General features: G+C 35.2%; 1 protein-coding gene across 4 annotated transcripts in view; it reads left to right on the forward strand.

Moving 5' to 3' along the window:
* Positions 1-26,644, forward strand: part of CASC4 (cancer susceptibility 4) — a 108,624-nt gene that overhangs the window by 61,410 nt on the left and 20,570 nt on the right. For all 4 annotated transcript variants that reach the window (XM_029951365.1, XM_029951368.1, XM_029951367.1 and 1 more), the window contains 2 exons: positions 4,506-4,604; positions 6,489-6,659. In XM_029951365.1, the coding sequence (XP_029807225.1) occupies positions 4,506-4,604; positions 6,489-6,659 (270 nt within the window). The remainder of the gene's footprint in view (positions 1-4,505; positions 4,605-6,488; positions 6,660-26,644) is intronic.

Below are 26,644 nucleotides of genomic sequence, written 5' to 3' on the forward strand. Positions count from 1 at the left end.
TAATAGAAAACTGGAGAAGGATTAACCCTAAACCGTCTATCCCCTTTTATAAGCATTTCAGCCAGTTTCTCTAGAAATGACTACTTTGATTTTTTAAGTCAAATGAAATGTATGTCTCATCTCTTGTGCCAAAAGTTTCAGTTTTCTCATCTATGAAATACATAAATTTGAGGGTGATATGAGATTAGTGTCTGGTTTATACTAAGCACTCAGAAAATGGGAGCTACTATTATTATAATTAGTACATTATTGCTTCCTTTGGAATTACCAAATGTAGTCCCAGCCATCAGCTCTCCCACTCCCTAACCAATTATTCTTAACATTTTAACTGTTTTGTCCCTAAAATAGACCTTTCTTTCTTCTCTGACTTCACTTCTAACACTTACCTCTTACTCTTCCTTTGCAGTTCCTCATATATGCTACAGATGCTCCTGTTTCAAGGTCTTTGTACTTGCTGGTCTTTGCCTGAATGTTCTTCCTTCATGTTTCAGTCTTTATGTTCATATGTCTCTTCCTCGAAAATGCCTCCTCTGATCAAGCTATCTAAAATAGAATCTCCCAGCACGCTTTGTCCCATTTCCCTGTTTTGTTTTGTACATAGCACTTTTCACTCTGAGATTTATATTATATTTCATACATACATTTTTGTTTACCTATTATCTACCCAACAAGAATGTAAGCTTCCTGGGGCCAGTAAGTTGTCTGTTTTGTTCACTGTTGAATCTCTAGCTTTTTATAACCATGCCTAGCATCTAATAGACAATAAATATTGTTGATGATTAAATTTCCATATTGATAACTCTCCTTTTTAAAAAAAATTAAAAACCCAGGACCTTAGTAGTAGGAAAAAGCTTTGTGCTCCAAGTGCCTTTATATCCTGTGTTTTGTCTTTATCATAAGTAAGCTTTGTCATTTTATCTTTGGTTCTTTTCCTTAATAATGGCAATTATTGTTTGCAATCTTATTAGTGTCTAATTTCCCCACACACACTTCTGTTATCTTTAAGCTCACATTTATTATTTAGTTTCTCTTAATTTAAGAAGTGCATATGGCTATGGTCCCGTGCTTAGTTCGAGCCCCACATCCGGCTCTGTGCTGACAGCTCAGAACCTGGAGCCTGCTTTGGATTCTCTCTCTGCCCTTCCTCTGCTCATGCTCTGTCTGTCTCTCTCAAAAATAAACATTAAAAATGTAAAAAATAAAATAAAGATAAAAATGCTCAACATAAAATTGTTTATAATGACAAATTGAAAGTTATGGAAGTGTTATAGAGAAGGTTAATTTATTATATTTGTTATATTCATATATGTTGTTAAAAAGAATAATGTGGAGCTGTATTTATTAACATACAAATATATATGATTTTTAAAATTTTTTTAATGTGTTTTATTTATTTTTGAGAGACAGAGAGAAACAGCTCGAGCATGGGAGGGTCAGAGAAAGAGTGAGACACAGAATCCAAAGCAGGCTCCAGACTCTGAGCTGTCAGCACAGAGCCTGACGCAGGGCTCAAACCCATGAACCGTGAGATCATGACCTGAGCCAAAGCCGGACAGTCAACCGACAGAGCCATCCAGGCGCTCCATACAAATATATCTGTGATTTTTAATGAAAAACGCAGGTTACAAGAAAGCAACAATATCTCATTTTTGTGGAATAAACATTAGATACTTGTTTGTGTGTAGAAAAAAAGTCTGAAGAACTTTTCTATAGAAAATTGGAGAGTGAGATTAGCATTTTACCTGTCTCTAGGCCCACTAGTAGTTTTCTGAGTCTTCATCTGTTTTGGTACTACTGACTATAGCTATTCACTCTGACCCCTGGGGAAACCTCTATCTTGTTCTGATATAAGGAAATTACCTTTCCCCTTAGTTCAATAGAAACAAGGCTCAAGTTTTTTTTTTTTTTCTAAGGAACTTTTCAAGGAAACAAAAAAGGAAAGTAAACAAAAAGTCAATGTAGAAACAAAAACCAAAATGTTTACAGAACACACATTTCTTTTTCCTAAGTATTAAAAGTCGGTTACCTGCTAGCTTAGCTTATACAGCTTATACCTGTATAAGCAGGTGGCAGTTCTTTACCCAGATCTTTCTTTCCAAATCTGTTACATTGGAAATTTTTGTTTGTGGTTTTTTAAAAATATTTTTATTATTTTTTTAGTTGAAGTATATGTAACACTAAAATGGAAGTTTTAATTCAGCATTTCCATTTGGGAATGTTGTAGAAGAAAATGGGATAACAGAGAAAAATATGTATAAAATATTAAATAAAAATCAAATTATAAGGTAGTATGTATGATGGGATCCTACTTTTGTTTAAGGTATATAGTATAATGTACAGCAAAAAAAAAAAGGCCCACAAAGCATTAGAGATGGTCTTGAAATGATAACAGTGGTTATAGCTAATTTTAAATTTCTTTGTGCTTTTTGATTTTTCAAAATTTTCTCTAGGAACATATGTTATTCATATTAAACTTATAAGGCCTCCATATTACTACTTTATGCTATATCAGTTCTAAACTCCTCTAGGTGTTTTACAAAGGCTCTTTTTAATCCTGAATTTTTTGTGATCACCTATATATATCATAGATTTGCCTCCAAATATTCACCTTGTTCTTGAGCATGAGTCATTATAATATAAAGCTAAGGACATTTATAATTACTTCTTATTTAGTAGGGAAAATGCCCTCTCTTTTCTTCTGGTTTGAGTAGTGCTAGAGCCAGCTAGGCTCCAACAGTGATTAACAGATTTGTAGATTGTGACGGACTTCTCTTTCCAAATATATCTACCGGGGCGCCTCGGTGGCTCAGTGGTTAAGCCGCCAACTTCGGCCCAGGTCAGATCTCACGTTCGTGGGTTCGAGCCCCACATCGGGCTCTGTGCTGACAGCTAGCTCAGAGCCTGGAGCCTGTTTCTGGTTCTGTGTCTCCTTCGCTCTCTGCCCCTCCCCCTCTCATGCTCTGTCTCTCTCTGTATCAAAAATAAATAAAACATTAAAAAAAAAACCCAAATATATCTACCAGATGCTTGGTGTCCTCAGAGTCTGTTAGCAAATCAAAATTGTGTTAATTATATCCAGCACAGTATTGCTCTTTTAAGATGTTAGCTGTTTGTTACTTAGTGTCTTATGTGCAGAAGTGGGTGTTGGACATTGACGCTAGAAATAGGAACAAGGTAATGGGAATATAGTAAGATATAGAAAACCTCAACTTCTGTAAATTTGAGTAGATTGCTTTCTTAGAATGAATTTTAAACTCCTTGGGGCCTTAAGTTTAGAAATCTATGTAATAATAAATGAAATACACTCATCAAAATAAACTTTCAAGATTGTGAAAATAATCCAAGTATAGTAGTTAGAATTGATTGGGCTGTGATATATTAACAAACAGCCCCCAAATTGCCGTGGCTTAAAATTAGAAAGATTTATTTATTGTTCATATTACAGTCTTCTGCAGGTTGGATGATGATTTGTAGCTCTCCTCCAAGCAATGTCTTTTTCCATTTTTTGATATTATCATCATTATATGTGGCATCCTTAGTTGTGGCAGAAAAGGAAGAGAGATCATATGTGATTTGCACAGATGTTATCACCATACCTGGAAGTGGTATGTTCAGTTTCACCTACATCCTCACAGTCAGAATGTAGTCTTAAGACTCCTAAGTGTAAAGAAGACTGATCTTCTTCTGTGCTCAGGAAAAATCTGATGAAATAGGAACACAAAACATTTTCTCTGCCACCAAAATTTTGGGAGAATAAAATGTGCCACTAACCATCTCTTACAGATGGACTTTCTTTTTTATTCTCCTTACCTGTTTCCTTTCTCTCTGGTTTCCTTCTTTGCCTTCTGCCTTTCTATTATGTTAAGCTGCCCAAGGAAGCAGTGGAGTTAGTGGTACTGAGTTGGAACATGATCTTTCCCTGCTGTCTTCATTTCTTAAAGGAGAATAAAGTCCTCACTAGAAGTGTGTACATCTTTGTTAGTAATGCTCTTTGTACAAAACTTAAATGTTCCCTCTTCAAAAATAAAATTCAACTTGTTCCATCAGTTATGTTTAGTTTTTATTTAAAATCTGAGCATCTTAGAGTAACATATTCTCATTGCTTCACCTAATCTGTAAATGTCAACTTTTATTTATAAATAAATATATACTATCCATAGAAAAATATCTTACTATATCTAAACAGATTCATTTATTTATTCGTTCATCAAATCTTAGGTGAGCTTTTGTTATGTGCCACTTATTCTAGGCGTTGGGGATATCATGGTGAACAAAATGTAGAGTTCTCTTTTATGTTCTGGTCAGATTTACTGATCACTAAAATCGGTGATGTGTAATACAATGTATCAATTAGTAACCATAAATTAGTTAATATACCAACTATAAAGATTACAAAATTAAAATAAGCATCATAGGATTAGTGCAGTGTAAATAGATTCATGGTGGTTGATTTTTTACAAATCATACTATCAATATGAGTAATATAAACCTTTTTTTTCTTTCAGCTTTAAAGAAACCCTCTATTTCCATTGCTCAGTATGAAAGTCATCAAGCAATCTCCCATATACCAACTGGACAACCTCTCTCCCCAAATATGGCTCCAGGTGTGAAGTCTTATTCTTTTTTCTTTCTTTCTTTCTTTCTTTTTTTTTTTTTTTTAATGTTTAAGAGAGACAGAGTGAGTGAGTGAGTGAGAGAGCACAAGTAGGGGAGGGGCAGAGAATCCGAAGTGGGCTCTGTACTGACAGCAACAAGCTCAATGTGGTGGGCCCATCGAACTCACCAACCACGTAATCATGACTTGAGCCAAAGTTGGACTCTCAACCGACTGAGCCACCCAGGTGTCCCTGAAATCTTAACCTTAAAATTCCATTTGAAAACCATTTTATTGGTCAAGTATTGTTATATAGTGAATGAAACATGTCATTTAGCAGGATGGTGAAGTAGCATTCATTCTTCTAGTTAATGTTATATATTTTGGAATGAGTGATCAAAGCTCAAGGAGATATGATCATTTAAAAATGCAGTTTGTTGGGGCACATAGGTGGTTTAGGTGGTTAAGCATCTGACTTTTGATTTCAGCTCAGGTCATGAATCTCAGTTTGTGAGATCGAGCCTGGTGCCAGACTCTGCACCCCTCCACCCCCTCAATAAATAAATCAACCTAAAAAAATAAAAATAAAAATTCATTTTGTCTAAAGCATTATTAAGAGCAGAAGAATTATTTGTTTTGCCACTCTGGGTTATATTCCCTTTCATCTCTGCCCATCTGTATGTATTTACTGTCTTCAAAATGTGCTCAAATTTATCTCACAGAGGCCTTCTATTAACTATGACATCCATCTATATTCAACTCCCCATTGCATACTTATGAAAGTATGTTTGTTATTTGATTTTTATAGAAATGTTCCCCTAGAATGAGAATTGTTGTGATTAAAGTTAATTATAATAAGGATCTAAGTGAAGGCTTTAAAATTTTTTTTTAATGTTCATTTACTTTTGAGAGAGACAGAGTGCAAGTGGGGGAGGGGCAGAGAGAGGGAGTCACAGAATCCAAAACACTCCTCAGGCTCTGAGCTGTCACTGTAGACCCCAATGCGGGGCTTGAACTCATGAACCACGAGATCCGAACTGAAGCTGAAGTTGGACACTCAACCAACTGAACCACCCAGGAGCCTCCTAAATGAAAGGTTTGATGAGGGAAATATGGGACTGAGGAAAAGAAAAGTTATATGGAGGAGTTACCAATAAGAAAGAATCAAGAGTTGGGGCTCCTGGGTGGCTTAGTTGGTTAAGCATCTGACTCTTGATTTCTGCTCAGGTCATGATCTCTTGATTCCTGAAACTTAGCCCTGCTTTGGGCTCTGAGCTTACAGTGAGGAACCTACTTGGGATTCTCTCTCTCCCTCTCTTTCTGCCTCTCCCCATCTCTTGCACATGCACTCTCTCAAAATAAACTTAAAAAAAAAAAGAATCAAGAGTTAACATGGGGCACCTTACTGGCTCAGTCAGGAGAGCATGCAACTCTATCTCTGTGTAATGAATTCGGGCCCCTTGTTGGGTATAGCGATTACTTAAAAATAAATAAACTAAAAAAAAAAGTTAACAGTTGTGCGTTTGTGAGTCACTGTGTAGATGAAAATGACTTAGAGTCTAGAGATTTCTGATAGCATGTAGGGTTAGAAAAATGAAGAGAAGGAAAAGATACAGGTCTCAATGCCAGTTAAATCTTTGGGTTTCTACTATGTATCACTATGGCTGATAAGTTTATTTATAATCAGTACTTGAGAAACTTTCCTAAGAACAATTAATAAACTTCTCACAGCTAAAATCACATTGGCTGTAAGATTTGATTAAAGAAATTATAATAAAGCCAAAAAAAAAAGCTACCTGACTACTCAGTATCAAACAATGTGTCTTACATTTTCTAAGTAGATATTGTGAAATTCTGCAAAATATGACCTTAATTTGATATTTTTATGCCATAGATCCTCATGGACACCACAATGGAAATCCTGGAACTTCAAAGCAGAACCCTTCCCATCCTCTTCAGCGTTTAATTCCGGGCCCAAACTTGGAAAGTGTACCCAGAATTCAAGCAGATATACTAAAGCAGGCTACCAAGGATAGAGTCGGTGATTTCCATAAGTTGAAGCAAAGTAAGAATCAGTTGATGAATGTTATGCTGAAAAGATTTCTTTAAATATAATATGTTTATATGCTCAATTAAGGTCTTCATTATTATAATTTCTAATGATGTATAGTAAAGTTATATGCATGCAAAGAGAAAGTATGGTGGTAAAATTTAGAAGGAAAGCAAGTTTTAAATGGATAGAGATATTTTATTATTTTTTTAAAAAGTTTATTTATTTTAAGAGAGAGTGTGTGAAAGTGCATTCAAGCAGAGGAAAGGGCAGAGAGAGAGGGAGAAAGAGAATTCCAAGCAGGTCCCTCAGTGCTGTCAGTACAGATCCCAACACAAGGCTTGCTCTCACAAACTGCGGAAATCAAGAGTTGGAGACACAGGGTGCCTCAGTGGCTCAGTTGGTTAAGCATTCGACTTCGGCTCAGGTCATGATCTCAAGGCTACTGAGTTCAGGCCCTGCATCAGGTTCTCTGCTGTTGGTGTGGAACCTGCTTCAGGTCCTCTATCCCTCTTTCTCTTTGGCCCTCTCCTGCTGCCTCTCTCTTGCGTACATGTGCATGCACACTCTCTCTCAAAAATAAATAAACATTAAAAAAACAGAGAGAGAGGTTCAATCTACCGAGCCACCCAGGTGCCCCTGGATAGAGATATTTTAGAGAAAACTTTAAAAAGCTTCTCATGTTCTCCACTATTAAATAATAAACCTCAGGTGAGTTGATTTTTTTTTAATGCTATTAGTTCTTATAACTAAATATTTTTGGAAAAGTGAGAAAAGATATATTTTGTTAGGCTACTGAATGAAAACTTTGATTAGGAGGAGAAGATCGATAGTTTTGAAAAATGGATTCTGGGAGATATTCAGACCTGGGGAGACTGCAGTAATAGAGGGCTCAGTGCTCCTGCCTTTTGCATTCTCTCCAGTTGCAATTTGCTTCATTTAGGTATTAGGAGAGAAGTGAAAGAAATTGAACAAATTCATAATAATGTGTAATAAAGTATCACTTCTTCATTGTTTCAGAGGTATCAAGTTTGATAGTGGACAATACCTGTTAATCTGTATAACTCTCTAATTGGCAGATTCTTAAGAAGTATAAGAAAAGTTCTGGTAGTAGAGAGAATTTGGACCAGATAGTGTCTCGTAGGTCAGTTTCCTTAAACTCTACTTTTCACTGCTTCTGCTTTACAAAGCTTTTCCCCTTCAAATTCTTTTTTGTTGTTGTTATTATTATTTTTATTTTTTCTTAACAATATATTTGGAGTATATTCCATATCTGTATATAAAAATCTACTTCAGTTAATGGCTGTATCATGTTCCATAATACATGTTTGTAGTATTTTATTGAACTCATCCCCTCTTAGTAAACATATAACCCCTTTCAATATTGTCTACTGTGCTGCAATGAAGGATTCACAAAAAGCAAACAAAAACAAACTGCAGCTTATAGACATTCAGAAGTGGAAGGGTCTGAACAGACAAAATGTCTGCAAGCTGCAGTTTCCTTTGTTTGCTTTCTATGATGGCTTCTATGACAACAACTATTCAGAGCAGTGTTTTGGTGGTTATTTGTGCACAGGTTGCTCTTACAGTGAGGACTGCAGTGTTACATTTTTTCACCTCTTCAGAGTATTTTTATTGGTCTTCTGACAGTTCATATTTCTCCATCTATATGAAGATATACTTGCATCCATTTAACTGACTTTACTTCCTTGATATTTTAAAGTGTATCCATGTGCATTTACTAAAGTATCATATGAAAAACATTTTTATTAAATAAATATGGCTAATGTTTTAAATACATTGAAATTTTTTTTTTCTCAAAGTCTTGTTAAAGCCTGAAATCTATCTTACCAAAAAGAGATATATAGTAAAGACAAAACAAAATATCTCAATTCAATATCTTTTTTTAAATTTTTTAATGTTTTTATTTATATTTGAGAGAGAGAGAGAGAGAGACAGCATAAGCAGGGGAGGGTCAGAGAGAGAGGGAGACACAGAATCCAAAGCAGGTTCCAGGCTCTGAACTATCAGCACAGAGCCTGATGCAGGGCTCGAACCCACGAACTATGAGATTGTGACCTGAGCCGAAGTTGGATGCCCAACCAACTGAGCCACCCAGGCGCCCCTCAATTCAATATCTTAATTCACTTAAGATTTTTCTTCTAAACTTCTTTCAAAGAGCTTGTTGAGTTTTAAACTCTTACTCCAAATTCTTTTCAGTGTATATATAAAGTTGAAATGAATGGGAGCACTGTTTTGTGATTTACATCGGCATTATCTTTACACACATTTTAACCTATCAAATAGTTACACAGTTGTCATTTTTAAATAGACATATACATATATATACATATATAGACACATGCATATATTCTATTGTGCTTGGGCAATAATAATGGTTGTTAGCTCTACTTCTTTATTGGCTATTTAAACTGTTTCATATTTTCTCAAATTATGTCATGGCTATGAATATCTTTTTTCAAATTATTTCCTGCTTATACATTTGTGTTCCTTTATTTTTTTAAGTTTATTTATTTTTGAGAGAGACAGAGAGATTGTGGGGGGATAGTGGCAGAAAGAGGGAGACCCAGAATCCCAAGTAGACTCTGCCATGTCACTGCAGAGCTGGTTGCAGGGCTCAAACTTACTAACTGTGAGATCATGACCTGAGCCAAAATCAAGAGTCGGACACTTAAATGACTGACCCACTCAGGCACCCCAAGTGTATTCCTTTAAAAGTAGTTCCCAAATTGAAATTACTAGGTCAAAGTACTTAACCAGCTTTGTAGTTACTATTAGATAATTTTAGATTGTTCTCTAGAACAGTTTCACAGTGTCATTGGAGAGGTTTAAATTTATTTATTTCTGTATGGCCTGACCACATTGGCTTTTTAACTCTAAGGCATTTAGAATATAATGATTCCTTAGAGATGTTTTAATTAGCATTACTTTCTGGTGGCCTCTCCATTTTTATATGAGGAATTTTACTATAATTATTTGTTGGTATATAATCTCTGCATCCTTTTGACCACTTAGCCTGATAGCTTTGGAGGTTGACCCTATATCTTTGTGTCAAATCTTTATAAATAAATCAGATGTTAACCTTTTATCAGTTACCTTTACTGCAGTTTTACTTTCCCATTCCCTTTCCCAATATGAGATTTTTTAATATTTAATAATCATACAAAAATGTTTCAATTAAAAATAATTTCTTAACATTTTCTTTTTATTTTTTTAATGTTTTCATTTATTATTGAGAGACAGAAAGAGACAGAACATGAGCATAGGAGGGGCAGAAAGAGGGGGAGACACAGAACCTGAGGGAGGCTCCAGGCTCTGAGCTGTCAGCATACAGCCCAACGCAAGGCTTAAACTCACAAACCATGAGATCATGACGTGAGCTGAAGTTGGACTCTTAATTGACTGAGCCACCCAGGCGCCCCCAAAATAATCTTTAAATTGTGGAAAAATGCATATATAATTCACCAAAGTGTACAATTCATTGGCATTTAGTACATTGATAATGCTGGGTGATCATCACAACTATCTAGTTCCAGAACATTTTCATCACCCCCCCAAAAAAATCTTGTATCCATTAAGCAGTCACTCCCTGTTCTCTCCTCTCCATAGTCCCTGACCAAGACTAATCTGCTTTCTGACTCTATGGATTCATCTATTCTGAATCTTTCATATAAATGGAATCATACAACATATGACATTTTGTGTTTGGCTACTTTTACTTAGCATGATGTTTTCAATGTTCAGCCTATTGTAGCATATATCAGTACTTTATTTTTTATAGCTAAATAATATTCAGTTGTATGAATACATTTTGCTTATCTATTCATCTGTTGGTCAACTTTTGAATTGTTTCTACTTTTTGGCTATTATGAATAGTGCTGTATGAACATTCTTTTACAAATTTTTGTTGAACACCTACTTTTGATTCTTTCAGGTATATACCTAGATATAGAATCACTGGGTCATATGATAATTCTGTGTTTAGATTTATTAAGGAACTGTCAAACTATTTTCCAGAGTGGCTCTACCATTTTACAGTCCTACCTGCAATGCACGACGATTTCAATTTCTCTACATTCTTGCCAACACTTAATACTTTGTGGGGTGTTTTTTGTTTTATTTTTCACTGTTGCTGTCCTAGTGAATGTGAAGTGGTATATCATTGTGATCTTCTTTCTTTTTTTTTTAACATTTTATTTTTAGGGGCACCTGGCTTGCTCAGTCAGTTAAATATCTGACTTTTGACTTTAGCTTAGGTCATGATCTCACAGTTCATGTGTTTGAGCCCCACAATTGAGCTCTGTGCTGACAGCACAGAGCCTTCTTGGGATTCTTTCTGTCCCCCTCTCTCTGTTCCTTCCCACTCAATCTCTCTCTCTCTTAAAATAAATAAATAAACTTAAATAAAAGATTTTTAAGTAATCTCTACATCCAAAGTGGGGCTCGAACTTAGAACCCTGAGATCAAGGGTCACATGCTCTACTGAGTCAGCCAGGCACCCCTTGTTGTGATTTTCATTTGTGTTTCCCTAATGACTAATGGCATTGAATGTCTTTTCCTGTACTCATTGGCCATTTGTATATCCTCTTTGGAGAAGTATCTATTCAAGTCCTTTACCCATTTTTAAATTGGGTTGTTTGTCTTTGTTGTTGAGTTTTAAGCATTCTTTTATATATTTTGGATACTAGACCCTCCATCAGACATATGATTTGCAATTATTTTTGCCCATTCAGTAGGTTGTCTTTTCACTCTTTGATAGTGTTCTTGATACACAAAGTTTTTAATTTTGATGAAGCCAAATTTATCTCTTCTTTTGATGTTGATGCTTTTGGTGTCATAGCTAAGAAGCCTTTGCCAAATCAAAGATTATGAAGATTTCCCCTTGTGTTTTCCTCTAGAAGGTTTATAGTTTTGCCTCTTATATGTAGATTCTGATCTATTTTTATATGATTTTTAAATAAGTTTATTTATTTATTTTGAGAGAGAGAATGTATGGAGCGGGGCAGAGAAGCAGACTCTGCACTGCCAGTGCAGAGCCTGATGTGGGACTCGATCTCATGAACCATGAGATCATTACCTGAGCCGAAATCAACAGTCAGATGCTTAACTAACTTAGCCACCCAGGCATCTAATTTTTATATATGATATGAAGTAAGGATCCAACTTCATTCTTCTTTATATAGGTATTTTGTTGTCCCATAGTATTTGCTGAAGAGACTTCTTTTTCCATTGAACAGTCAGCATACTTGTTGAAAATCAATTGTATGAGTTTTTTCTGGACTCTCAATTCTATTCCCTGGATGCCACTACCACGCTGTTTTGATTACTGTAACTTTGTGGTAAGTTTTGAAATCAGGAAGTATGTGTCCTCCAACTTTTTTCTTCTTTCTAAAATTATTTTGACTGTTTGGGATCTCTTATAATTCTATGTGAATCATAGGATCTGCTTGTCTATTACTACTAAAAAGGCAGTTGAGGTTTTCTTTTTTTTTCCATTAGGTAAGCTCTACAGTAGGCCTTGTGTAGGGCTTGAACTCATGACCCTGAGATCAAGAGTCATATATTCTCCAGTCTGAGCCAGCTAGGTGCCCCAAGGCATCTGAGATTTAATTTTTAATTTTTTTAAGTTTTATTTATTTAAGTAATCTCTATACCTCACGTGGGGCTGGAACTCATGACCCCAAGATCAAGTCGCATGCTCCTTTGACTGAATCAACCAGGCACCCCAATTGGATTTCAGTTGCATTGAATCTATAGATTACTTTGGGGACTACTGTCATCTGAACAACATTAAGTCCTCTAGTCCATGAAAATTGGATATCTTTCCATTTATTTAGAGTGTCTTTCATTTCTTTCAGCAGTGTTTTATAGTTTTCAGTGCACAGGTCATGTGCCTTGGTTAAATTTATTTGTAAGCATTTTATTCTTTTTGATGTTACTGTAAATTTAATTTTCTTAATTTCCTTTACAGATTGTTCATTGCTAGTGTACAGAAATATGACCAATTTTTTTTCTTGGCTTTTAAGGTTTTATTTTTTATGCAAATTTCTAAAAATATGTAATATTTGAGTCTTACCTTAAAAATTTAGAATGTTGTGGGGCACCTGGGTGGCTCAGTTGGTTAAGCATCCAACTTCGGCTCAGGTCATGATCTCTTGGTTCATGAGTTTGAGCCCCCGCATCAGGCTCTGTGCTGACAGTTTGGAGCCTGAAGCCTACTTTGGATCTATGTCTCCCTCTCTCTCTGCACCTCCCCTGCTCATGATCTATCTCTGTCTCTTTCTCTCTCTCTCTCAAAAATAAATATTAAAAAATTTTAAAAAGAATTTAGATTCTTGGATTTTATTTTCATTATTCTAGAAATAATGGCTATGTATCAGTGTTTTTATATGCCTTATATAAAATATACATGTGTCTTACACATTAGCATATATAAACATATATGTACATATATACACAAAGTTAATATTTTGAATATGATTCAAAATTTCTGTTCATGTTTTATATCAACTGCATTTTGTTTTCTTTTTACATTTTAACCTCCTTTCCCCATTTCTCCCACCCATATTTCCCCCTCTGGCAATGACCAGTCTGCCCAGTGGGTCTATCACTTGGGTTTTTTCTTTTTCAAAGATTCCACATACCTAACAGAAATCATAGGATATTTGACTTTATCTGTCTGGCTTATTTCACATAGTACAATGCCCTCAAGGTCCATCCATATTGTTGCAAATGGCAAGATTTCCTTGTTTTTTAATGACTGAATAATATTCCATTGGAGGTATATACCAAAACTTCTTTTTTTGATGTTTACTTATTTTTGAAAGAGTGTGTGAGTATGCATGAGGAGGAGGGGCAGAGAGAGAGGGACACAGGATCTGAAGTGGGCTCTACACTGAGAACAGAGAGTCCAATGGGGAGCTTGAACTCGTGAACCATGCGATTATGACATGAATCAAAGTCGAAGGCTTAACTGCCTAAGCCACCCAGGTGCCCCATCTTTTTTATCTATTTATCCATTCATGGACACTTTGGTTGTTTCCATTTCTTGAGTATTATAAATAATGCTGTAATGAACATGGGGGTGCATATATCTTTTTCAGTTCATGTTTTCATTTTCTTTATAAATACCCAAAGTGGAATTGCTGGATCATTCTAGTTTTAATTTTTTGAGGAATCTCCATACTGTTTTCTGTGGTGGCTGTACCAATTTACATTTCTACTACTAGTACACAAATGCTCCCCTTTCTCCACATTTCTCCAATTATGGCTGATTTTTGTTTGTTGATCTTGTATCCTGAAACTTAGCTAAATTTGATGCATTAGGAGTTTTAATTTGTATATATTCAGGTATATCCATTTTGACTCTTATGAGAACCTTAAATTCTTTTAATCATCTGTTCTTTATCTGGGCATAAACGTACTACTCAATTTTCATTTATTTCCCCCCCAACTGATTATTTGACATCTTTGGAATTTACAAGGATCCAAATTAATTTTTCTCTATCCTGATAACCATCTGTCCCAGAACTCTTATTGTTTGTTTTTCTTTTGTGAAACAGTATTTACTTCTGATTTATCACATACACACATTAAATTCTTGCACTATTTTCAACCTGTCTCTAGAATTTCTATTTTTTCCAATTCTTGTCCTTCCCACTAGTATATAGTAACAATTTTGATGCCACCTCTACTATGTGTGGGCTTTTCCCACATGAGCAAGCAATTCTCAGACACCAGCTGGGTGTCCTACAATTCTACTAAATTCTGACACTATCTACCAGGAGAGAGCCTCAGATTTCACAGATTAAGGGCACAGTCCTACAAGATGGCTCTTCTCTCCTCCACTTCAGATACCAATTGAAAGGCCTGGTTGTTGTCTGTGCTTCTGACCAACTTATGGTAGATCTGAGGTTCCAACATCCCCTTACTGAGTTTAATTAATTTGCTAGAGTGGCTCACAGAGCTCAGAGAAACTTTTTATTTCCTAGATTACCAGTTAATTATAAAAGAGTGTAACTTTGGAACAGCCAGACAAAAGAGATCCATAGGAAGGTATGGGGAGACAGTTGTGTTTCCATGCCCTCTCCACGTGTATCACTCTCCCCAAGTCTCCACGTGTTCACCAACCTGGAAGCTCTGAGCCTGGTCCTTTGGAGTTGTTTGGAAGGCTCCTTTATGTAGGCATGATTGATGAAGTCATTGCCATTGGTGATTCAATTAACTTCAAGCCCTCTCTCCTACTAGGAGGTCACATGGTTGTCTTGGCAACCAGTTTCCCACGGAGGCTTGTTCCAGTTGTAACCTCATTTACATAACAAAAGACACTTTTGTGGCTCTCCTCCCTTAGGAAATTCCAAGTGTTTTAGGAGCTCTCTGAACTGCTTTATTATAATTTGAACCTAAAAACTTTAAAAATCTATTTTTTCTCTGTTCTTCCAGAAGAATTTCACTATTAGTTTACCAAGTTCTGTAAGTAGTCCTTAGAAACCTTGGTGTATATTGAATTAAATCTACATATTAAATTGGGTAGTATTATATTATTTACAGTCTTTAGTCTTTACATCTTAGACTCCATTTATTCATGCCTCACTGTAGTCATCTGCTTTTCTTTGGATAAATATCCCAAAGTTAACGGACTTCCCAAGTTAAATATCTCAATATTTAACTGTTTTCTCTTATTTAAAAATGGGACTGCTTTTCATTGTATTTTCAAGTTGTACATCACTATTATGTAGATTATAATTTACTTTATGGTATTTGTCATTTTTTGTACCTTTAAATTGCTTATTCATATGGCTAATAAACTCTTTTATAAGAATTTTGAAAGATATCATGTTAACTGTGAAAGTAGTTTTATTAAATATTTATTTTTCAAAGAGCAAACACTATTTAGTTATAAGGGAAAATTATTTTTAAAATGTAGTTTTGCCTTATAGTTTTCTTTTTTGCCTTATAACTTTCTTCTTTGACTTTATCCTTCTCAAAATCATATTGGCCTAAAAATTTCAAAATATTAGAAGAATTATTAGAAATAAATTTTTAAGATAGGGGCGCCTGGGTGGCTCAGTCAGTTAAGCATCCGGCTTTGGCTCAGGTCATGATCTCACGGTTCGTGGGTTCGAGCCCCATGTCGGGCTCTGTGCTGACAGCGTGTTTCGGATTCTGTGTCTCCCTCTCTCTCTGACCCTCTCCTGCTCATGCTGTCTCTCTCTATTTCTCAAAAATAAATAAAAAACAGAAAAAAATTTATTTAAAAAAGGAAATAAACTTTTAAGATAAAAAGAACCAATGGAGATAATCTAATGCCCTACTGTTCAAAGTATAGGTCAGTGGACCAGCAGCATGCATTTTATCTGTGATTGTTAGAAAGATTTCAGGCTCTACCTACACCTTATTTATATTTCCTTAAAGTTTGATATTCTTCTCTAATGTGATTCCCTCATTTCACAGAAAATAAAAATTAGGTCCAGAGAGTTTAATTTGCTTAAGGTGAATAGTGGAATAACCAGGACTACTATCTAGGCCCCTTTTCTTCAAGTTCACTGCTTTTCTACTGTGTCACACCACCTCTTCTATACTTCTGATATTTTTGGAATAATTCTTTAATATTTCCTTTTCTTATTCTATTTCTAGTAAATTCCTAATCATACGTTAAAGCCATGCTCTACTGTCACCTATTTGGTAAAAGGCTTCCTCATATCTTTACTAATCTTGACTGTATCAATCACTCCTTTTTCATTCTACTTCAATACATTGAATGTACTTTCATTAGTGTATATTCCACATTATTCTGTAATTAACTATTATAGGGGAGGAAAAGTTTTCCTTGACCTTCTTAGGGTCTCTGACTGGGCTGAAAATTAAACTGACAAAGACAGATTAACAAGAGGAAGGTATGCACATGTATTTAATGTAAATTTTAATGATACAGTACCCTTCAGAAGAAAATGAAGACCTAAGAAATGGTTAAACCTAAGTGCTTTTATGTTCGGTCTAATGAAAAGTTGAAAGTTGTGGAAAGATATGATAGGACAAAGTATATGAGGTAAGTATAGTAAGCTTGGGGAAATGTAGCAAGGCATATTTGTTCAGATTCTTCTTGGTGTTGTTCTATCTTGGATATAAAGGTGTGCCTTCCCTCCAGATATAAGGAGAGGTTTTATGACTTGCTTCAGGGGGAAGGTCGGAAGGTCCTTCCTTCACATACCATTTCTCAGATTCCTTCAGCTTGAAATAGTTAATAGGCCAAAGTGCTGTATTGGGAGGTAGCATGTCCTGAATTGAGTCAACCCCTCCCCGCCCACCGCCTCCACTCTATCTGAAATTTCTCCAAGAAATTTCACATTCCATAAACTGAGTTGGTAGACTGTAATCCATTGAACCAGTCTCTGTCCTGAGCATTTCTAAGGAGACAAAAGAAAAACAAAGGTGATTGTCCAGAAGGCAATCAATTAAGATTTTCTAAGACGTTGAACTTGAAGCATGTTCAGATAGAGTAAAGACAGGCACTGGAAATATGACAGATTTTCCTGGTTTACACTTTGAATGTCTCTGGTGATTTCATCAGGTGATCTGGTGAACTTTCTGAGTGAAGCACACAGAAATAGGCACAAAGTTTGTCCATACATGAGCTAATGTGGTCACTTCTCTCAAGTTTACATCAAATTGTCTGGGTTCCGTATGTAGGACTTTGAATAAAGGACAGTTTCAAGTTTTAGTAATTCAAAGTCAGAAGGTGGGAGAAAAATTAGAAACTTTAATTTGAAGAGTTATAGTGGATACTGAGGGAAACTAGAAGGATTCAAGATGCAGTCTAGGTAACAAGTAAGTAATAAAATCTTAAAGGCAATGACTAGGACTCGAATTTAATGCCTATGAGGGTGTGCTATTGTTCTCTACTGAAGCATTTTTCTGACCACAGTCACCCCCCCATTTCTATCAAAGATAAAGTAATACTAATTTGTTTGCAAAATAAGGCTAGTCTCATTAAGCTTGGTCATAAGTACAACAAGAATAGTGATTGCTCACATAAGTCTTTTGAGTTTGTTTGCTAGAACTTAAAGAATCTCAGATTCTGGTTTTATAAGCCTCTGGAGGCTAGGAAACCAAGCCAAGGACTCACCATCAGATTTTGGGCATAATACCTATTAGACCTATTTGAATTCCTCTCTTCTGCAAGTTCCCAAGATATTCTGAGATTCCTGAGCCTGCCAGGAACTGAACTTTGTGATTAACTCACTTGTATGGCTGGGAACCCTGTATAGAACCAGGTATAGACTGGTTTTTCCAAGGCATGATTTGTAAATATTGACTCCATATAGTCAGCCTTAGAATTGTAAAGCTCTCTGGTCATTTTTTAAAAAGTTTATTTCTTTATTTTGAGGGGCAGGAAGGGGCAGAGACTGAGAAGAGGGAATCCCTAGCAGGCTCTGCACTTCAGCACAAAGCCTGACGCAGGGTTCCATCTCATGAACTGTGAGATCATGGATCATGATCTGAACTGAATCCAAGAGTCAGACACTTAACCTTAATAAGCCACCCAGGCGCCCCTGGTCATATTGAATTTTACGCATCATTTTCAAGTATGATATTCAGTCAAATCCTTGGTAATATAACCAAACTTTCCCAAATGACTGTATTGCAGGAAAATAAGATTTATTCACTCAGAATTTCTGAATTCTGCAGAGATAAGGTAGGGAGAAAAAAATTGTTTTATCTTTATTCACAAAAGTGTATTCTTTATCAAATTGCTTTAAGTTATAGTTTAAGAGAAAAGAGAAAGAAGTTTTGTCTGGAAAACAAAATATTAAAGAACCAGCAATGTTGGCTACTGTGTCCTGAATCCTGTAACTGTTCATTTACCTGCCTTCTGTATTCAAGTGGTAACTTTATGATGGCAGGAACTGTGTTTTATTCTTTTTTTATTTTCCGGAGTTCCATGTACATAGTAAGCATTTGTTAAATGTTGTTAAACTTATTGCATCAGTTTTGGGATCAAAATGATAACTTGGTCATAAATTATATCAATATATAACTATGAGGATTTTCTTATTTTTAATATCTTTATTCTAAAATTCTTAGTCCTAAAACTTTTATAATCACTATTTTTAAATTATTATTTATCAATTGCTTAAATTTTAATATTTTCAAAAGCCCAAATACTAATTTTGCCACTGTTTAATATCTAATTTGTCTTATACTTATTTTATTCTTTGCTACTGATGACCTGTCACTTTTTTTTTAAGTTTTTAGGTTTTAAACTTTTTTTTTAATTTTTTTTTATTCTTTATTTATTTTTGATACAGAAGAGACAGAGCATGAGAGGGGGAGGGTCAGAGAGAGAGGGAGACACAGAATCTGAAACAGGCTCCAGGCTCTGAGCTAGCTGTCAGCACAGAGCCCGACGTGGGGCTCAAATCCACAAACCATGAGATGATGACCTGAGCCGAAGTCGGAGGCCCAACCGACTGAGCCACCCAGGTGCCCCTAGGTTTTAAACTTTAATATTGTAGTTTTAGATACTTAAAGCTTCACATTTCTTTTTCTTAGTAATATATTCATTTAAGCAAACTTTTATTGAATGCCTGTTAGATCAAAGATTATGTATTTATAGCTATCATTTTTCCTGAATAGATATGGGATGAACAGTCTTAGATTTTATACCATTATCACCATAAATTTTTTTTGGCAGTTTTAAATTTAGTATTTTTGTTTCTTAGGTTAACATATTATGTTTTTATTGGTATAGTTTTATAAATTTAATTTTGTATTGCCACCTCATACAAAAATGGCTAGATAATTTGTGACATGTTTCATTATATTTATATGATCTCTTTGGGTTGGTTTACTTTAAAATGTAGCATGTAGGCTATATTGTGACACAAAATATAGTTTAGGGGATATTTCAAAGTGTTCTGGAAGCAAACTTCATGGAGGAAGTCAGAGATCCTCCAAAGTAGTTGAACCTGAAAATTCATGGAAGGTTCACCTGTTTGCCAATAGATTAGACATACCCTGTATATTTAGATACCTTGAATAGAGAAAACAGTTCATTTCAAATGTCAGCCTCTTGCTGAAAGTCAAAAAGATAGTTACTCCAAATAGTAGGTAGGTAGTGATCAAGCTGCTTCTCATGGGTTTTTTCTGTATAGCATGCTTCAGGGTAAGTAGCAGCAGCAATTCATTTGTTTTTTGTTGTTGTTGTTGTTGTTGTTGTTGTAATGTTTATTTTTGAGAGAAAGCAGAAGCAGGGGAGGGACAGAGAGAGAGGGAGACAGAGAATCCTAGGCAAGCTCAGCACAGTCAGCACAGAACCTGACATGGGGCTTGAACACATGAATTGCGAGATCATGATCTAAGCCAAAACCAAGGGTTTTGTGTTTAACCAACTGAGCCACCCAAGCACCCCAAGAATTTTTTTTTTAACCAAGGTTAATAGTTCTCCTGAACAACACTGGAAAGACAAGCTGACAAGCTAGAGTATCAGAGAGTATGTGATTTTTCTATATATATGGACTTTTTAAGTAATTTTCAACTTCCTATCCAGATGGCTTTAACCTTTAATATTTAACATGTTCACCTTTACATATATGCACTCTGCTCACACACATAATGATAGACAAAGTATATATAAAAAGAGAACTAAAAAGTTACTGATAATCTCAAAACAGTGTTAACATTTCTGTGGTCAAGAAGCAAAACAAAAATAGATGAAAGGAATTGAATGTTTGGACCTACGAAACTCAGGTCTGGAAATATAGGTTTCTGGGAATTTGGCTCTTAAGAACAACAAGAATAAAGTGGGAGCCAGTCTTATTGCTTAAAGCCGGGATCTGGTTATTGCCCCATCTTTTGGTAGAGGAAGCAGAAAATAAAGCTGTGACTGGCTACTATCAAGGACTACAATGTTTAGCAACCTGAAGGCTTGTGGAGATAGGAGCTTACAGATGCAGCCTTGTGACCATATTGCATGGTTATACCACACCACTATTGCTTTTATACTGAATTTGTACTACCCCTGTAGCATCATGGGATAGAAACTCTGAAATGTGGACTATAAATCTAATTCTAGACTGGGGAACTGGGTGGAAGCATCTTTAAAATTACCAGAGGAGTGCCTGGGGGCTCAGTTGGTTGAGTGTCCCACTCTTGATTTCGCTCAGGTCATGATCACCCCCACATCCAACTCCACTCTGAGCGCTGAGCACCGAGCCTGCTTGGGATCCTCTCTCTGCCCCTTCCCTGCTTGCATGTGCATGCACACATGCTCTTTTTCTCCCTATCTCTCAAAATAGATAAACATTATAAAAAACTTAAATATAATTACTAGATAATATGGGTTGACAGAGAGAGGGAAAAGGAGAAAAACAAATATCCCACATACACTGAAAATCAGCAACCAAAACTCCAAAATATATGAAAAATATTAATGCTAAGGACATAGCCACCATACCAACAATTTAATTTCTTTTTTTTATTTTGAAAGACAGAGCAGTGAGTGAGCAGGGGAGGGGCAGAGAGAGAGGGAGACACAGAATCTGAGCAGGCTCCAGGCTTTGAGCTGTCAGCACAGAGCCCGACGTGGGGCTCGAACCCACGAACTGTGAGATCATTACCTGAGCCAAAGTTGGATGCCTATCCGACTGAGCCACCCAGGTGCCCCCATACCAACAATTTAAATGCAAAAGCAGTTTTATCTAGCAGTCTGCTAAAAACTAAACATGTTTAAGGATGCTCAGAGAGAAAAATAAGAAATAACTACCTCAAAAAAGAAAAAAAAGATTAAGAAACATGGAGAGACAAAGCAAAAACAAATAAATATAAAAACCAATTATACATTTTAGAAACGAGGAGTAACATCACTGAAATAAAAATCAGTCTGTGAGATACTCGACAATGAACATAATTGACTAAAATAAATGATTTGGTAGCTTGTACTGAGATATTACCAAGAATGTAGCAGAGAATGATAAAGAGCTATAGAGAAAAATAGATGTCATATGTATATATTACAGAGATGTTAAGACAGAAGATATTCATATGTCTGAGAGAATAGAGGAAATGGTAGATAATCAGTACTTGAAAAGAATTTTGAAGAGTTTGAAGAGCTCAGAATTTTCTGAAGTTGAATAAAGACATGTATGAGTTCTCAGATCAAATGTGCCTGCTGAGTGTCAAGTGGGATAATAAAGAAAATCTTTGCTTTTAGGCAGAGTATCCAAAAATAAAGGAAAAAAATCTTAAATTGATACCAGAAAATATAGATTATTTCTAAGGAATGACAATTGTATTGACAGATTTTTCATCACCCAGTCAAATGACAAAAGATAATGGAATAATATCTTCAGTATGATGAGTGGAAAATAACTACTAACATAGAATGTTATACCAGCTAATGAGGACAATGAGGATAAAGTGAAGACATACTCAGTTACAGAAGACTGAGTTTACCTCTTATAGACACACTCAAATGAAAGAAGAGTAAAGGTTATTCTTTAGTAACAGGAAAATTGAACAGAGATAGTAATTGATACAAAAATGGAACTCAAATTGATCAAAACTATTGATAAATTTAATTATTGACTTAAAACTATTCTTGTGTTATGACACCAAAAGCAGTGAATAATAAAACAAAGTGTTCCAGGCTAAAGTGAAAAGGTCCATGTCCTTCTCAGAAAGAGGATAGAAATGCTGAATAGTTTATAATTTTGTTTAAAAATGTATAAATTATATATGTTTAAAAATTAAGGGTTGGAAAAAAAATTAAAGGCTGGGGTACCTGGCTGGCTCAGTCAGTAGGGCATGCAGTTCTTGATCTCAGGGTATTAAGTTTGAGCCCCATGTTGGACATGGAGCCTACTTCAAAAAATAACTAAATAAAAAATAAAAAATAAAAAAAAGTAAGGGTAATCACTAAAAGAATAGAAATACAATGTGCCACTTCCATCTAACAATGGGTAGAAGAAGAGGAAGAGATAATTTTGAAAGAAAAGAAGAAAAGTTAGAATCTAAACAGTAAAATCAAAGGAATAAGGTCAAATATTACAAAAATCTGGGTGCCTGAGTTGCTTAATTGGTTAAGCATTTGACTCTTGATTTCAGCTCAGGTCATGCATGATCTCATGGTTTGTGAGTTTGAGCTCCATACGGCGCTCTGCTCTGACAGTGTGGATCCTGCTTGGGATTCCCTCTCTCTTTTCTCTGCTCCTCCCCTGCTCACACACACTCTCTCTCAAAAAGAATAAACTTTGAAAAAATTATAAATATCATGATAAATGCAAACAGATTAGTTATCTGTTAAAAGAGATCATAAAAGAATATGAAACAATTTAACTATAAAGATTTACAACTAAATCTTAAACATACACACATAGAAAATGTGAAAATAGAAGAACTATAAAAGATATTTCTCACTTGGCATATACTCCAAAGAAATAAAAACAGATAGCTTGAACAGGTATTTGTGCATTCATATTCATTAACAGCATTATTCACAATAACCAAAAGGTGAAGCAACCCAAATGTTCATTGCTGAATGAATGGATAAACAAAAGGTGATGTATAGGTGCAATGGAATATTACCCAGCCTAAAAAAGGAAGGTAATTCTGGCACATGCTGCAATATGGATGAACCTTGAAGACATTATGCTCAGTGAAATAAGCCAGTCACAAAAGGACAAATACTGTTATGATTCCACTTATATGAGGCACCTAGAGTAGTCAAATTAACAGAAACAGAAGGAGTGGTAGTTGCCAAGTCCTGGGTGGAGGAAGGGATATTATTGTTTAATGAATATGGAGTTTCCATTGGGGAAGATGAAAAAAGTTCTGGGCATGGATTGTAGTGATGGTTGCACAGCCATGTTATTTTATTTAATGCCATTGAACTGTACACTTAAAAATGGTTAAGATAATAACTTTTACAGAATGTATATTTTACCTTAATTTAAAAAAAAGGATATTCCTTAGTGAAAACTAAAGAAAGCTAGTGCAAAGTATTAACAAATGACAAAATAGATTTTAAGGAAAAAAGAAGGTTACTCCATAAAAACAAGAGAAACAATCTAAAAAGAAGAAACAATCTAAAAACATAACCAGAAAATAGACAAAAACCTGATGCAGTTTCAAGGAGTAATTAACAATTACATAATTAATGTGAAAGATTTTAATATACTTCTATCATAACAAAGTCATCAGAAAATATAATTTTGAGGGGAAATTATTAAATTTATTCAACTATATATAAATGTATACAGATCCCTATACTTCATAAAGAGAGATTTTTTTAAAGTATACATGGAACAATGACAGAAATTGGCTATATACTAGGTCACAGAGAGTCTTGATAAGATTTTGGCTATTTATATTATGAATAGTATCTTAAAACCCATTTATTATAAACTTAAAAATGTTTGAGGGGGTATTTATAATGGGTGTTTTAAAATTTATAGAACTGAGCAATAATGTAAGTACCACACATATCAAGAGATGAGGAATACATTTGAAGTAATATTTATAGCTAAATTTACGGCCTTGAAAAAAAAAAACCTAAAAATTAAATGAGTTTAATTCAAAATAGTATCTTCTTAATCTTTATTTCTAGTAGGCTCCATGCCCAATGTGGGGCTTGAACTCACAATCCTGAGGTTAAGAGTTGCCAGGTGCCCCACACCCCAAATAGTATTAATAGTAGTGGTTGACATAGTCATACTATTACTACTACTAATGATGATGATACTAATTATCACTAACATTGGAGTGGTTGACAGTATGTGCCAGTTTTTCTAAATGTAAATGTACAACAAATCAGTGTGTAGAATTCTTATTTACATTTCATAGACTGGAAACAGACACAAATTTCATAACACTTTCAAGACTACTTAGCTACTGAAGAGCAGAATCAGGGTTAGAACTCAAACAATCTGGATTCAGAGAAAGGAGAAGAAAGAAAAGAGGAAAAAATAGACAAGAGCAATCATAAATGAAATGGAAAATAAAGAATAATTCAGAGCAAAAAGAACATTAGATAAACATTAGTAATACTAATAAAGAAAAATAGAAAAGATTAAAATAAATAATATTCAAAACAACAGAAGATATACTTAAAGTCACAAGAACATTTTATGTAAAGCTTTGACAGTTGTGCTTGGGTGGCTCAGTCATTGAGTACCTGATTTCAGCTCAGGTCATGATTGCATAGTTCGTGGGTTTGAGTCTGCTTCAGATTCTGTATCTCCCTCTGTCTCTCTCTCTCAAAAATAAATAAAACTTTTTTTGAGAGAGAGAGAGAGACAGCGTGAACAGGGGAGGGTCAGAGGGAAGGGGAGACACAGAATCTGAAGCAGGCTCCAGGCTCTGAGCTAGTTGTCAACACGGAGCCAAACATGGGGCTTGAACCCACAAACTGTGAGATCATGACCCAAGCCGAAGCCAGAAGCTTAACTGACTAGGCCACCCAGGTGCCCCATTAAAAACCTGTTAAATAAAAATAAAACTTTGACGGGGCGCCTGGGTGGCTCAGTCGGTTAAGCCTCCGGCTTTGGCTCAGGTCTGATCTCACATTCGTGGGTTCGAGCCCCGCATCGGGCTCTGTGCTGACAGCTAGCTCAGAACCTGGAGCCTGCTTCCACTTCTGTGTCTCCTTCTGTCTCTGCCCCTCCCTCTCTCATGCTCTGTCTCTCTCAGTATCAAAAAAAAAAAAATTTACAAAAAAAAATAAAACTTTGACAATAAATTTGAAACTTAGATCAAATGGATAATTTCCTGGAAAATTACTTAACCAAAATTGGCCCAAGAAGATTTGAAAACCTAAATAAATCAGTAACCATTAAGTAAATTGAATAGGTAATCAAGTCTAACCACACCCCAAAAATGACATTAATATAAGTAATAAGAAAGTTTAGCTACATTACTAAATTTGAGATTACTACAGGGTGCCTGGGTGGCTCAGTCTGTTGAGCATTTGACTTTGGCTCAAGTCATGATCTGGTTTGTGAGTTTGAGCTTCAGAGCCTGCTTCGGATTCTGTGTTTCCCTCTCTCTCTGCCCCTTCCCTGCTTACACTCCGTCTGTCTCTCAAAAATAAATAAATGTTTTAAAATATTTTTTTCTCTTATATTTTTTTATTTTACTTTAAAAAACAATGGACTTTAGTTGTAAAAGCCATTTGGGAATCACAGCAGTATTATGCAGAAGGTACAGCAATTTCCCATATGCCTCCTGCTCCATACGTGCATTATCCCACATTATCTCTCATTATCAATATCCCCCACCAGAGTAGTACATTTGTTATGACTGGTAAACATACCTTGTCCCATCATAATCACCCAATCCATAGTTTATATTAGGTTTCAAACCTGGTGTTGTGCATTCTATAGGTTAGGACAAATGTATAATGATGTGTATCTATCATTATAGTGTCATACACAATCTTTTCACTGCTCTAAAATTCTTCTGCACTCTGCCTATTCATGTCCCCCACCCCTGTAACTCCTGGCAATCACTGGTCTTTTTTTTTTTTCCCAACCAGAGAAGAAATGTGAAGCTAACATAAAAACTGTTATTTTTCTTCTTTTTTGTTGATCTTTGAAGTTAATGGTTTGTTTTCGATAATAATAGTAACACATTTAACTTAAATGCACATCACCAAATGAAAGAAGCCAGTATGAGAAGCCGACAACCTGTATAATTGCAACTATACAACACTCTAGGAAAAGTAAAATATTTTTAAAAATAAATTTGTCACTATATGAAATTAGTAACGAAATCAACAAAACTAAAAATTGGTTCTTTGAAAAGTGAAAATAATACCTCTAGCACAGATCAAGACAGAAAGAGATGGCACAAATCAATATTAGAATTGAAAAATATTAATATAGGCTCTACATATAACAGTATTAGAGGATATTTAATGAGGTATAATGCATTACTGCCCAAACATTTGAAAACGTAGAAGAAATAGATAGTATCCTAGAAAA

The sequence above is a fragment of the Suricata suricatta genome, chromosome 9, assembly GCF_006229205.1.
Source record: "Suricata suricatta isolate VVHF042 chromosome 9, meerkat_22Aug2017_6uvM2_HiC, whole genome shotgun sequence".
In the NCBI taxonomy this organism is placed as follows: domain Eukaryota; kingdom Metazoa; phylum Chordata; class Mammalia; order Carnivora; family Herpestidae; genus Suricata; species Suricata suricatta.